This window comes from Aquarana catesbeiana, linkage group LG02 (genome assembly GCF_042186555.1).
Source record: "Aquarana catesbeiana isolate 2022-GZ linkage group LG02, ASM4218655v1, whole genome shotgun sequence".
NCBI classification, from domain to species: domain Eukaryota; kingdom Metazoa; phylum Chordata; class Amphibia; order Anura; family Ranidae; genus Aquarana; species Aquarana catesbeiana.
This window is the reverse complement of record NC_133325.1, coordinates 335,811,026-335,823,470: the sequence shown is the minus strand read 5'-3', so window position 1 is coordinate 335,823,470 and position 12,445 is coordinate 335,811,026. Positions and strand designations below refer to the sequence as shown.

Genomic DNA, 12,445 nt, shown 5'->3' with positions numbered 1-12,445 from the left:
TGTCTTACACGTGTAGTATCTCAACACTAAAAAACCCAAAAATATATATACATGTATATGTATATACTACCAAAAGAAAACTCTATTTGTCTCATAAAATTATTTTGGGTCATTCATTTGGGTACAGTGTTGCATGACCGAGTAATTGTTAGTCAAAATATCACATTGCTGAAAACTAAGAAATGGCCTGAACAGAAAAGCGATTTAACATGCTGGCTTTCAAGTGGTTAAACAATTAAAGGGGCATTTTTACTGCATCTTAAATAGCTAAAAGAGCAGTAAGTTAATTTTTGCAACTTAAAATGCTACCTAAATTACCAACTACTTTTAATATAGTGCAATAAATTAAAAAAAACTCAAGTTCAGTAAAATGAAAAGGGCTGTTGTACATAAAATTTTAATCTCCTCATTTATTCTTCTCTTTTTAGCCAACTGGGTTAATAAACACAGCACATATTTCCAGTGAGCTTTATATTGGAAGAATATTATTAATATTCAGCTATCTGATGGATATTAAAATGATGACATATCTCTGGTTTTTAAAATAGGCAGGCTGGAACCAACACAATTTGCTTGAGTTCTTAGGTGCAGTAACACTAAGTGGTTGATTTTTTTTGGCAACACTTAACATAGTATGTGAGATTATGAATATGCCTGAAGGCAAAATAAAAAAAAAGTCAGTGAGCTTTATGCCCATCTACAACCCGATGACAGCTGCACCAAAACAGCCCCTATGTTGGCCTGGGAAAAATATCTAGGCACTAATTTTAGTTATCTAAAATGGAAACAAGCTTGAGGAATTACTTTTAAAGCATCAAGGTGTGTTAACCATTAGGACAACTTCCTAAAAATGCTTAACAGAAACTATCTTGTTCCCTTCAAGCTCTCAAAAATGTTCCCTGACTCTACTTCAAAATGTTGGAGAGGCTGTGGAGACATAGGAACTTTATTTCATGTGTTTTGTAATTGTAGAAGCCTTTGCAGATTTTGGAATGGAATATTTTCCCTGATTTCTAAGGTCACGGGCCTCTTCACTCCCCCAACGCCAGAGCTGGCTCTCCTATATAACAAGTTAGATAAAATTCCTAAACAATTGCATTTTCGAATTGTCCAAATCCTCGCTGCAGCCCGTATGACTATAGCATCACTCTGGAAAACCAATATAGCCCCTAATGTTTTGTAAATTATCAAAAAGGTGCAAAAATCTGCCCAATATGAACAGTTACTAGCACACAGTACGGACTCACTACAAAAATGTAATAATAATTGAAAGTGTTTGTCTTGTATATTCCTGCTAAGGGATACATAATTTGAAGGCCCAATAGGATCTTGCCTCTTGGAATTGTCTTGTTTTGGTATAATATGGTGTCTGTTATGTTACTTTTGTTTCTTTACATCCATTTTTAGTTCCTTCTTTACCCCTTAAGGCCTCTTTTACACGAACGATCCGTTCAGGTCCGCCTGTCAGTTTTTTAGGTGGACCTGAACGGACGCTCCATAGACCTCTATGGAGTGTCGGATGTCAGCGGTGACATGTACGCTGACATCCGACCTGCTCCGATCCCAAAAAGTGTGACGGAGGAAAAACCTACATCTTCATCCGTCTGCTGATCGGATCGGGTGACGACGGATTCTACGGTCCGTCATCATCTGATCCCCCAGAGGGGAGAGCGGCTCTGTCATCTGCCTGCTCAGCGGGGATCGACGGAGCGATCTCCCGCTGAGCAGAGCGGGCTCCATACACGGACACGTCCGTGTGAAAGAGCCCTTAGTTTTAGAAAAAGTACTCCCCAACTGGGGAAAAGATTTATGGTATATAACTTTTCTGATTACATCTTGTATGCTTAATTATGCTAAAAGTCTCTTGTTGATATATAAGTACCATTGTATATTTTGCATGATGACTTAACGGCTAATCCAATGTAATTTACAATAATGCTCAATTTAAACAAATTGAAAAGAAGTCAGTGAGTACTTTCAAAATTAATTAAAGTGGATATGTTATTAAAATAAAAAAGTATTGTAAATTGTACCACAGCTGCATGCCAACATCCATATGGGAATGTAAGCAGGTTTGATAGCTGGTGATTAAGCCTGCCTTTTCTGGAGATTTCCAGTGCAGAGTGTTTAATCATAGGCAGAGGTGGAGAACAGCCTTTATTGCTATCTCTGCCTCTGAGGAAATACAGCTGGAGTGGACAGAGCCAGCAAATATCGCTAGGTAACTTTCATAAGTGATGATTTTTATTTGCTAGTTATATTGCTGCCCCACTTGGAGGCACAATAATATATCTGTCATTGCATTTATAATAATAATCTATTGTACTAAATATACAAAAAGCTAGAGCAGCCTTTCTCAACCTTATTTTCCCTGAGGAACTCCTGCTAGAAATGAATATACCAACAGCTCATGGTACATTAGCCTGATCAATGAATTGAAGAACATTTTAAATCAAATAATAAGTAATGTGGGGTACCTATGGGCATATTTGACATTCAGAGAAGATCAATTTTAATACCTTCCTAAAAAATCATATTCAACAATATTTTTTTAAATCACTTGAATAATGAAACCGAAAAGAAATCCAAATGGTAAAATTGAGGTGTAATCTAATATTAGTGGTCTTTGTAGAGGTCACTGGGGGTCAGCGTAGGTGGGCGATCAATTTGCCATTGCTCGTTACTAAAGGAACCCCTAGCAACCTTAAGATGAACGCTGTTTGAGAAACACATAACTAAACAGTTGTACATAGAAATGTTTTTATCATAAAATTAAAATAGATTTTATTGGGGCATCAGTGATAAACGCTGTTAACAAAGTACAGTAAAACCTTGGATTGAGAGTAACTTGGTTTGAGAGCATTTTGCAAGACAAGCACAATTTTAAGTAAATTTCGACTTGATAAACAAGCGATGTCTTGATATACAAGTAGCGTCACGTCACAACTGAGTATAAAAGAGAAGAGAGGCGCCCCTAAGTGTAGCAATATGGTTACATTTAATGAAGGTGCAACATTTAGCAACTCACATGGTTGATGATTAAAACAGGCACATCTAAGTATGCAGGCATCCGGGGTAAAACTGTCCACATAGACCGTCCTCCACACCACCATCTACTTCATTTCTACCACGCTGAACCTTCGCTTTGAGATCGCTTTCAGATCGCTCTACTGCAGGGTAGTCTTCCTGGTCACGATTGCAGACTGACAGCGGTGAGAGCCGGCGGTGCGGAGGATGGTCTACGTGGACAGCTTTACCTTGAATGTCTGCATATTTAGATGTGCCTGTTTTAATCATCAACCATGTGAATTGCTAAATGTTGTACCCTTATTAAACGTAATCATATCGTTACACTTAGAGGCACCTCTCTTCTCTTTTATATTCTGTAGCTCCTGCTGAATTTAGCTTCTAATCCCGTTGTGGAAGCTTCCACTTGTGGATGGACATTTTATGGTCACACAACCTATCACATTGCTATAAATGTAAATATAATCTTTTTATATGGACTATAAATTGAAGGACTTATGATTAAATGGTTGTGGAATGAATCATCTTTTTTTTCAATTATCCCTTATGGGGAAATTTGATTTGATACGAGTGCTTTGGATTACAAGCATGTTTCCGGAACAAATTATGCTCGCAATCCAAGGTTTTACTGTATATACCAATTTACTGAAATGTGAACTCCATGGGGGAGTATTTTGATGATGGGTGTTTACACATGACAGTGGAAAGAGTCTTTTATTGTGCATATCTAGAAATCCCATAGCACAGAGATGGGTCTCCCCATCACTGCCTACTCTGGAAAAGGGGATTTATAACGTAAACTCTACCATTAATGCTGAAAATAATCAGTTTAACCCCATTTAGACAACATTAGCAAATTATATAGTCTTTGGCATCTTTGGTTGGAAACACTAGGACTTGCCCCAGCAACTCTTTCTACATATAGAGTGAGGTAGATATTGCAGTCTGTGAAAAGAAGTCCCACAAAAGGAGGGCAGCAGTAAGCTTCTCTATCATTAGGGTGAACCCAACTTGTGTAGTCTGAGTTCACCTCTATAATACAGTCCCCAAAATGCACCGTGGAGTGCAATAGCAAATTAAAAAGATGCTCTGTTGCCTTTGGAGCTCCTATATACTTGTTGCACCCTCCCAGTGTAGAGAAGACTGCTAGGTAAATTTAGTTTGGTCCCCTGTAATCAGTGGAGCAGGGGTTGAATATTTAGGGCTGCCTAGTGTTTCAAAAGCTGATGCTCTCTTACTTCCCCCTGTATTCTAGAGGATTCTAGATTCTCAGAGGAAGGACAGGGTATGCAGCCTAAATATTTATGGGTCTCTAGCCAATCCCTAGGGAGGTGTGCCTAGAAGGTGGTGAGAGAGTTCATAACTGGGCTGAGGCCTGAGCAGCAGCCGCAGAGTTCCTAGGTCCAGTCCTGCTGGACGCGATCGGCTCTCGAAAGCTGTGTACTTACGATCAGATTATCAATAGATTATTCAGTCGATTTGAAAGCGGTATTTTTGGTCTGATTTTCTGATCGTGTGTACTAGGCATAAGAGTGCATTTATCTTGAATGAAAAAATAAAAATATATAAATATTATCTTCCACAATTGATATAGTTATTGACAGAGTAAACAAAACAGTTAACAGCTTTTAATGTTTTATGGTAGAGCTACAGGGAAATGTGTATTGATTGTTGCTTTCAAGACAAGGCTAAAGGTAATGTTATTTGTTGTTGCAAATTAATATTTAAACCCTTCCTAAATTGCACTGAATCATGTTTATTTTACTTTTAGGTTTCCTCTTCAGGTTGCTGCTGTGGCTGAAAACTGCATACTCACGGTGTATCCTTATTTAGCCTGTCATCGGACTGATCAGCAGGTCATTCTAAGAAGTGGTAAATCTTGTAAATTTTAATTATTATTGAATTGAGATAGGTATCCGCTTGACAGTTTACATTGTAGTTTGTGGTTTCCACCATATGGTGTCAAAAACCGTTAGGTTGTAGTGATGCACTGAGTGCACCTGGTGTGTTTTCTTTATGAGCTGGAGCTTAGATCAAGTTCATTAAGTTCTGGTTAGCCCACAGAAATCACATAGTATTTGGAATGATTAACACAAAGTGAATGTAAAAACAAGGCATCTATTTTACAAAGTTTTTATTGTATGAGTTTTTTTTTTTGGATCTTGGTTTGCGCACTAGAAGATCTTTTGGAATATCAACAACTGCCTTTCTGAGAATGTAATCCAATTGTATTTTATAGTAAAGGATTCCCTGTAGTAGATTTCGCCTAGATACCCTCCTACAAGAAGACATATAGTCGGTGCAGATTTAGTCTTTTGAGACCATCATTTATAGTGTATGGATGATCCACATTACCTTAACATAATGTCTGTCTCACTTTAACCTTAATGAAGCTCTAATCTTACCACTAAGGACTCATTTACACTTGCTTTGGCTTCAACACACATTAAAGCGCCTACCGCTTTAACATGCTTTTATGTGTTTTTGATGCTTTAGTGGTGCTTTGATGAAGCTTCGGTGGTGCTTCAGTGATACTTAGGTGGAGCGTCGGTGATGCTTCCGTGATGCTCTTTTAAGCTTTGTTGAAGCTTGACAGATGCCCTGTGTGTGTGTGTGTGTGTGTGTCTCATACCTGCAATTTCTCCAAAACAAAGCAAAGTTAAACCTGAATTAAAGCCTCTCAAAAGCTGCAGGTGCTTCAAGCGAGCTTTGTCATAGCGTTCCATGGAGGCTTTGAAGACTCTTTGAATCACCACTAAAGCGACATGGGATATCATTTTTGAAGTAAACAGGACTGTAAGCTAACTATTTTATTTAGTAACGACCTTTGACTGGCGTTAAGAGAGCTTTAACAAAGCTTGTCCGAAGCCTTTTTTTTGAAGCAAGTGTAAACTAGCCCTAACCTTCAGGCTTACCTTCTCTGTGACCCTAACACTAATGCCCCGTACACACGGTCGGATTTTCCGATGAAAAATGTCCGATCGGAGCGTGTTGTCGGAAATTCCGACCGTGTGTGGGCTCCATCGGACATTTTCCATCGGATTTTCCGACACACAAAGTTGGACAGCAGGAGATAAAATTTTCCGACAACAAAATCCGATCGCGTCAATTCCGACTGTGTATGGCCTGTTCCGACGCACAAAGTGCCACGCATGCTCAGAAGAAATTCCAAGACGGAACAGCTCGTTCTGGTAAACTTAGCGTTCGCAATGGATACAGCACTTTCGTCACGCTGCAATGTTAAAAATGGTTTAATACAGCGCACTCTCTTCTTCTTTATAATGTGACAAGAATTAAGTAGTTTTGCTGCTCATATTCACACACACTTCTCACAAAGTTTTATTTTTTTTTTTTTTTATTGGTATTCCCTGAATATATTGTTATTAGTTGTCACATCTGACATAATTTTTTTATTTATTTAATTTTTTGGGGGATTTTAAGCCTTTTTTTTTTTAATTTAATGTTTGTATTTTTCAAAGGCTGATCTTTGTTCAATGTTATTTTTATTTTTACTCCAGAATATTTTTTGTGTGTTTTGTGTGTCAAGTTACCCCAACACCATTGATATCTTTTATTATTTAATCTCCAGGAGATTGTTTGTCGTTGGTGTCCCTTGTTCATTTCACATTGTATATTTGAAATGTACCTGAATCCTCACAAAAAAACTGTCATTTTTGAAGTAAAACACATAGGAGAGTATAATTCAAAACAAAAATCCTTTATTAAGGGATCATAACCAAACAAAGAGGAAGGCAACACTGGATCAACATGAGAAATTAGCGAAGGCTGGGACCCCCACGGCAGACATCAATTCTTGAACATCAAAATTGGTGGCCTGAGGAGTCCATATGTAAGGGAGTTCAGTCTGGTCCAGAATTCGCAGAGATCCGGAAAGCAGCAGATGACATCTGTGTCCCCAGGCTGTGGTACCACAAGAGGCTGCATTTTTTGGCCGACCAGACTGGATCCAGGGTCCTCACTTTCTGGTCTTCCTTCCACGCTTCCTTCCCGGCTGTGGCTGTGCTGTTGGAGATGTGGCAGGAGGAGGAGTAGGACCTGGAGGAGGACTGGGAGGACCTGGAGGAGAAGGAGGAAGAGGAGGAGGACCTGCAGGAGGAGGAGGAGGACCATCGCAAAGGTGTGTCTGAGCTGTAATTTGGGCCCTCATACCTTTGTTAAGAGCCTCCAATATGAGGGACTCACACATGACTTGTTGGCCCTCCTCCATCCTCTGCATTTTATATGCAATGACGGCAGCAATGTCCTCCTCCACGGTGTGTGGTGCTCCCAGGACCTCTGTAGCCCTCCAAAAGAGTCCTCTGGTAGCCTCCTCTAGGGCACGCCTCCTACTGCCACTTTCTCTTTTCGGGGGGTGGAGGGACCTGCAGATCAGCCAGCCGGCTCGGCCCGGCCACCTCCTGGCTGCGACTTCCCTGTGTATGAAAAAGGGACATGGTTTTAGTTTTTGCTTCATCAATCACAATCCTAAATTAGTACTCCCAACTAACATCTAGTTAACATCATTGATTGGACAACCAGCAATATTTAGAGGAATGCTATACCTGGTTCAATCTGGGCTCCTCTACATGTTGCCTGGAAGGCCCAGGTTGGGCGTCAGAAGCCTCAGCCGGGGGGGAAGGAAGCGTGGAAGGAATAATGGAGAGTGATGAAATGGGTTCAGTCTGGACTGCCAGAAAATGCAGCCTGTCATAGTACCACATCCTGGGGACATAGATGTCATCTGCTGCTCCGGATCTCTGCGAATCCAGGACTTTCTTGTGCTCCCTTAGATATGTGCTCCTCAGGCCACCAATTAGGATCTTCAAATATGTGATGTCTGCCATGGGGATCACCTGCTTCACAATTTCACACAATTGCTCCAGTGCTGCCTTCCTCTTTGCTTGGTTCTTGTAATGGGGGTGGTTAATCTTCCACAGACAGGGCAGCTCCCTTAACATATCTACAAATACTGACATGAAGTCATTGTCTTTCAGTAGCATATCCATGTTCACTGCAAGACACAACACAAGACAAAGCCTAATGTCAGACAAAACTCTCCTAATCTTGTTACAATATAGGCCTCAATGTAGAAGCAGTATAGGCACAAGTTTGTCTCTTACCTTTGTTCTTACGATCGGCGCATCCAATGCTCCTTCCTCCGCTCACAGATCGTACGTAATACGCACGCGTGTTACGCTTTATACACACTGCGCATGCGTGTAACTCCGCCCGCCCCTGACGTTCTTTCTAGTCTATTCCCCGCCCCTTTTTGTTTGGCGCAGTGGGGGAAGAGCACATGGCGGAGTCACAGCAGGTGCGTGATAATTGCAGGAACAAGGAGGAGGAGGAGGAAAGCCCGGATCCGGACACGTCCCGATCCAGAAGGAGACGATTTAAGGCCAGAAATATGTCCTTTGGGGAGATGTTGGAGATGGTCGACATCATGAAGAAGTCCGACTATGACGGAAAGTATGGGCCTTACCCCAACCCCAAAATCAGAAAGGCCAAGATCATGGCGAAAGTGGTCAAAAGTCTTCACAAGAATTTCGTGGTACGACGATCGAAAGATCAGCTCAGGAAGCGGTGGTCGGACCTGAAGTTAAGAGAGCCAGAGCAGTACCGAAAGATCCGGAGAGTGCTGCAAAAAAGTAAGTAGTTCTGCTGTGTTCCTATTCTTTCTGTTTTTATTCCGTTCGTGCTGCTCCATATGCTTTTCTTAATTGTAACGTTTAAAAGGGCAACTTTAATGTTCATGGGCCCATTATTCGTTCGTATCAAACATTTTTCTTTCGGCCTCTAAAACACCATTGTTTAGGCCATATGCATTTTCCCACATTTTTTGGGGCCTACTTGGATGCCAAATATTTGTTTGTGTAGATGGGTTTGTTACTAGAATGAAATGCAAACTAGATTCTGTGTAAGGAGAGGACACTAAGCAGCTGTTTTCACATCTGGACACTGGAGCACTAGTGTGGGACCCCAGAACACCATTTTTATTAGGGGGGCCACACAGGTGCTCCATTGTATACTATAGGGGGGTCTCCATCTGTGAAGCTTGTACTAAACAGGTAAAGTATTGCAGCTTGACAAAGGGCAATAAAAATAAAAGACATCTTGGAACTCGGCTAAAATTGACAATTGTACCCCACTTCCAAGCAATGTTTCCTATTTATAGTTCTGCCATCAAATATCTGTGTGCTAATTATACCATTTTTGTTTTACATAGGGGATAAAAGACTCGGAGGACACCCCTCATCCGAGGAGACCACAGACCCCCCCACCTATGGAAGAAGGTGAAATACCCCCAACCCAAGAAGAACAGGAGGAAGAAGAAGATGTGGTGGAAATTGGCACCACAACCGGTGAGTGTCTGCGACCACAGACTCAGGTAAGAGATGGATGCCGGCAGATTTTTGATACCTGTTTTTGTTTTGTTTCTCTCTTTTTAGGTGATCGTGATCCAGATCCTTTCACACCAGAAAGTGCCCAGATCCTGATCGGGGAGATCATGGGGTGTAATGTAGAACTGCAAAACATACAGCAAAAAATCAATGATGTGATTCAAAAAAATAATAACATCATTGATGTTTTGGGGCGAATTTAAAACCCCAAAAAATCACTTTTTTGGATTGTGGTCCAATCTTTTAAATATTTTTGCAATGTTTTGAAAAGCCAAATTTGGAGGATGCACACAGTGTGGCAACATGCGCTATCTGCCATCACGGGAGATCAATGGACGCGTTTTGGGGGGGAACCCCTTCCTCAATTATAAAGTAGCGGTGAGGAAGGGCTTGCTCCCCCAAAACACGTCCCTTGATCCCCCCTGATGGCAGCTAGCACATGTTGACATTCGTAAATTGGTGTGCATCTTCCAAATTTGGCTTTTCCAGGGGTGATTTACCCCCATCTGAACGCTATATCAAACCCAGTTCCTAAATACTGATGTCTGATATAGCATTCAGGTTTTACCTAATGTGAACTTTGTAAGTTCAAGTTTTTTGTCTTTCTTGTTGGTTTTACACAGGCCTGTTTTATCTTAAATGGACATTTCGATTTTTGATAATGCTACTCCAAAAATTGTTATACAACAAACATGTTGGTTTGTTTTAAAAACCTTTGGTAAATGCACATGTGATTGTGCAGGTATAAAAAAAGTTGGTTACTCAAGAATGTGTGGATTATTGTCTCAACACTACAACACTTTTGGGGTGATGTAATTGCTGTTTTCTGCAAAAATTGGGGTTATTTCCTAAGGGCAAATCCTCTTTGCACTACAAGTGCAGTTTCAGTGCAGTTGCAAGTGCACTTGTAGTGAAATGTGTTTTTGCATTTAGTAAATAACAGCCAACAGTGCTTTGTATAATAAGGTTACACAATCATGACATTTTCTGGACTCAACACATTTCTGTCAGGGTCAGCTAAAACAAACACAAGCAGTAAATGTCCACAAAGAATTTCTTTTTTTTTTTTTATTATAAAAAGGCTTCACAGATTGTCTGGCATATTGATAGCCCCCCTACCCGCAAAGAACTCCAGGTAGCGTAACCGGACATCACGGGCACTCAGGGAGGGCAAGCCAGGATGGCCACTTTCAAGCGCCATCAGTGTGGTTTGATGTATCATTCTGGCCTCAGGCCCAACTGAGCCAGCATATTTGGCCGAATGTTTCCTTAAAAAGTTATGGAGAACACAGCACGCAAGTATAATATGGTTCAGTTTATACTCCGCCATATGGATGGGTGTCATAAATAGGCGGAACCGGCTGGCCAGGATTCCAAATGTGTTCTCCACCACTCTTTGGGCTCTGGCCAGCCGGTAATTAAAAACCCTCTGTTCTGGGGTGAGGGTCCTCATTGGGAATGGCCGCATCAGGTGGTCCCCAAGCGCAAACGCTTCATCAGCAACGAACACAAATGGGAGTCCTTCCACATTGTCCTCTGGAGCTGGCAAGTCCAAGCTGCCATTCTGGAGACGCCTGTAGAAACTCCGTCTGGGCGATGACTCCACCATCGGACATCCGGCCATTCTTCCCCACGTCCACATACCAGAAGTCGTAATTAGCCGACACCACCGCCAACATCACTATACTATTGAACCCCTTGTAATTATAATAGTACGACCCAGAGTTGGGTGGTGGGACGATGTGGACGTGTTTCCCATCAATTGCCCCTCCGCAGTTAGGAAAGTCCCACCGCTGGGCAAAGTGGGAGGCCACAGTCTGCCATTCCTGTGGCATGGAAGGAAACTGTTGAGGAAAAAACAATAAACATTACTATTTTTACTCTGAAACATGGCAAGCAGATTAGACACAAACATTATGGGGCAACCTCCAGATAGCATTTATTAAGGGGAATTTAACAACGCCAAAGTATAAGGTACACCTATCATATCCCCCCCCCCCCTCTCATGGGCCATTTCTAACATTATAGGGGGCGTGTGGAAATCTTGGACAGGTAACCCTCTTCTTCACTTCATTGAGAGATGAATGCCTAAATAATGGGTATTACTTGGAACAGCCCCTCCTTAGTTACACTATTGGCAGCCCACTGGACAGGTAAGAAGTGTCAGAATACAAAGATAGAAATACACGCTGTACACATTTGAGGACATTTGGACATTCTGCTATTACCTATCAAGATAATAATAGGATCCCAAAACTTTAAACAGTACCATTTGAAAGTATACAGGCAGGCCCTTGAACTACATGCTTTGGGGAATTCATCCATAAATCAGAGCACAAAAGAGATGGGTATAGTGTGTATGGGTTTGGCAAAGTCAGCAGATAGATGATTGAGGATAGAGAATTGGGATCAGCTGACTTAGCAGTTGGGGGAGGGAGGGTTACTAAAAATTATTTGGGGACACCACAAAAAAAAAGCCTCTGGCACTCTGCCTGAATTTAAAGCAAAAATAACATTTCCAAACATTTTAGGGGGTGTTTGGGGTAAAGCACTACTATGGAGCATAAAAAATACATTGTTAAGTGACTACATGAGGTGAATATAGGGCCAGGAGACACCATGCTGGGGAGGTTATTGAAGGGCAAATATGTATGAAGGACCTAAAATAATAATTACATAAAAATCCAGCATGCATGAGAACAAAGGGGACATTCACAGCATATTACAATCATGGTAATTAGGGAATGAGGAAAGAAATACAATATATTATCAAACATTCAATACAATAAAATGTGATATAAAAGGATAAAAATTTTACCTTCATATACTCCTTCTGCAGGACCTGTATGATGGCAGAACAGGTCTCTGGGATAATGATCCCCAGAGCCTGGGGGGAGATGCCTGTTGAGAACTTCAAGTCCTGCAGACTTCTCTCTGTTGCCAAATACCGCAGGGTAGCGACGAGCCTCTGCTCCGGAGTGATGGCTTGCCTCATGCAGGTATCCTGCCTGCTGATA

General features: G+C 41.3%; 1 protein-coding gene across 2 annotated transcripts in view; it reads left to right on the top strand.

Moving 5' to 3' along the window:
- Window positions 1–12,445, top strand: part of CFAP47 (cilia and flagella associated protein 47) — a 769,322-nt gene that overhangs the window by 190,200 nt on the left and 566,677 nt on the right. For both annotated transcript variants that reach the window (XM_073614843.1, XM_073614844.1), the window contains exon 28: window positions 4,799–4,899. In XM_073614843.1, the coding sequence (XP_073470944.1) occupies window positions 4,799–4,899 (101 nt within the window). The remainder of the gene's footprint in view (window positions 1–4,798; window positions 4,900–12,445) is intronic.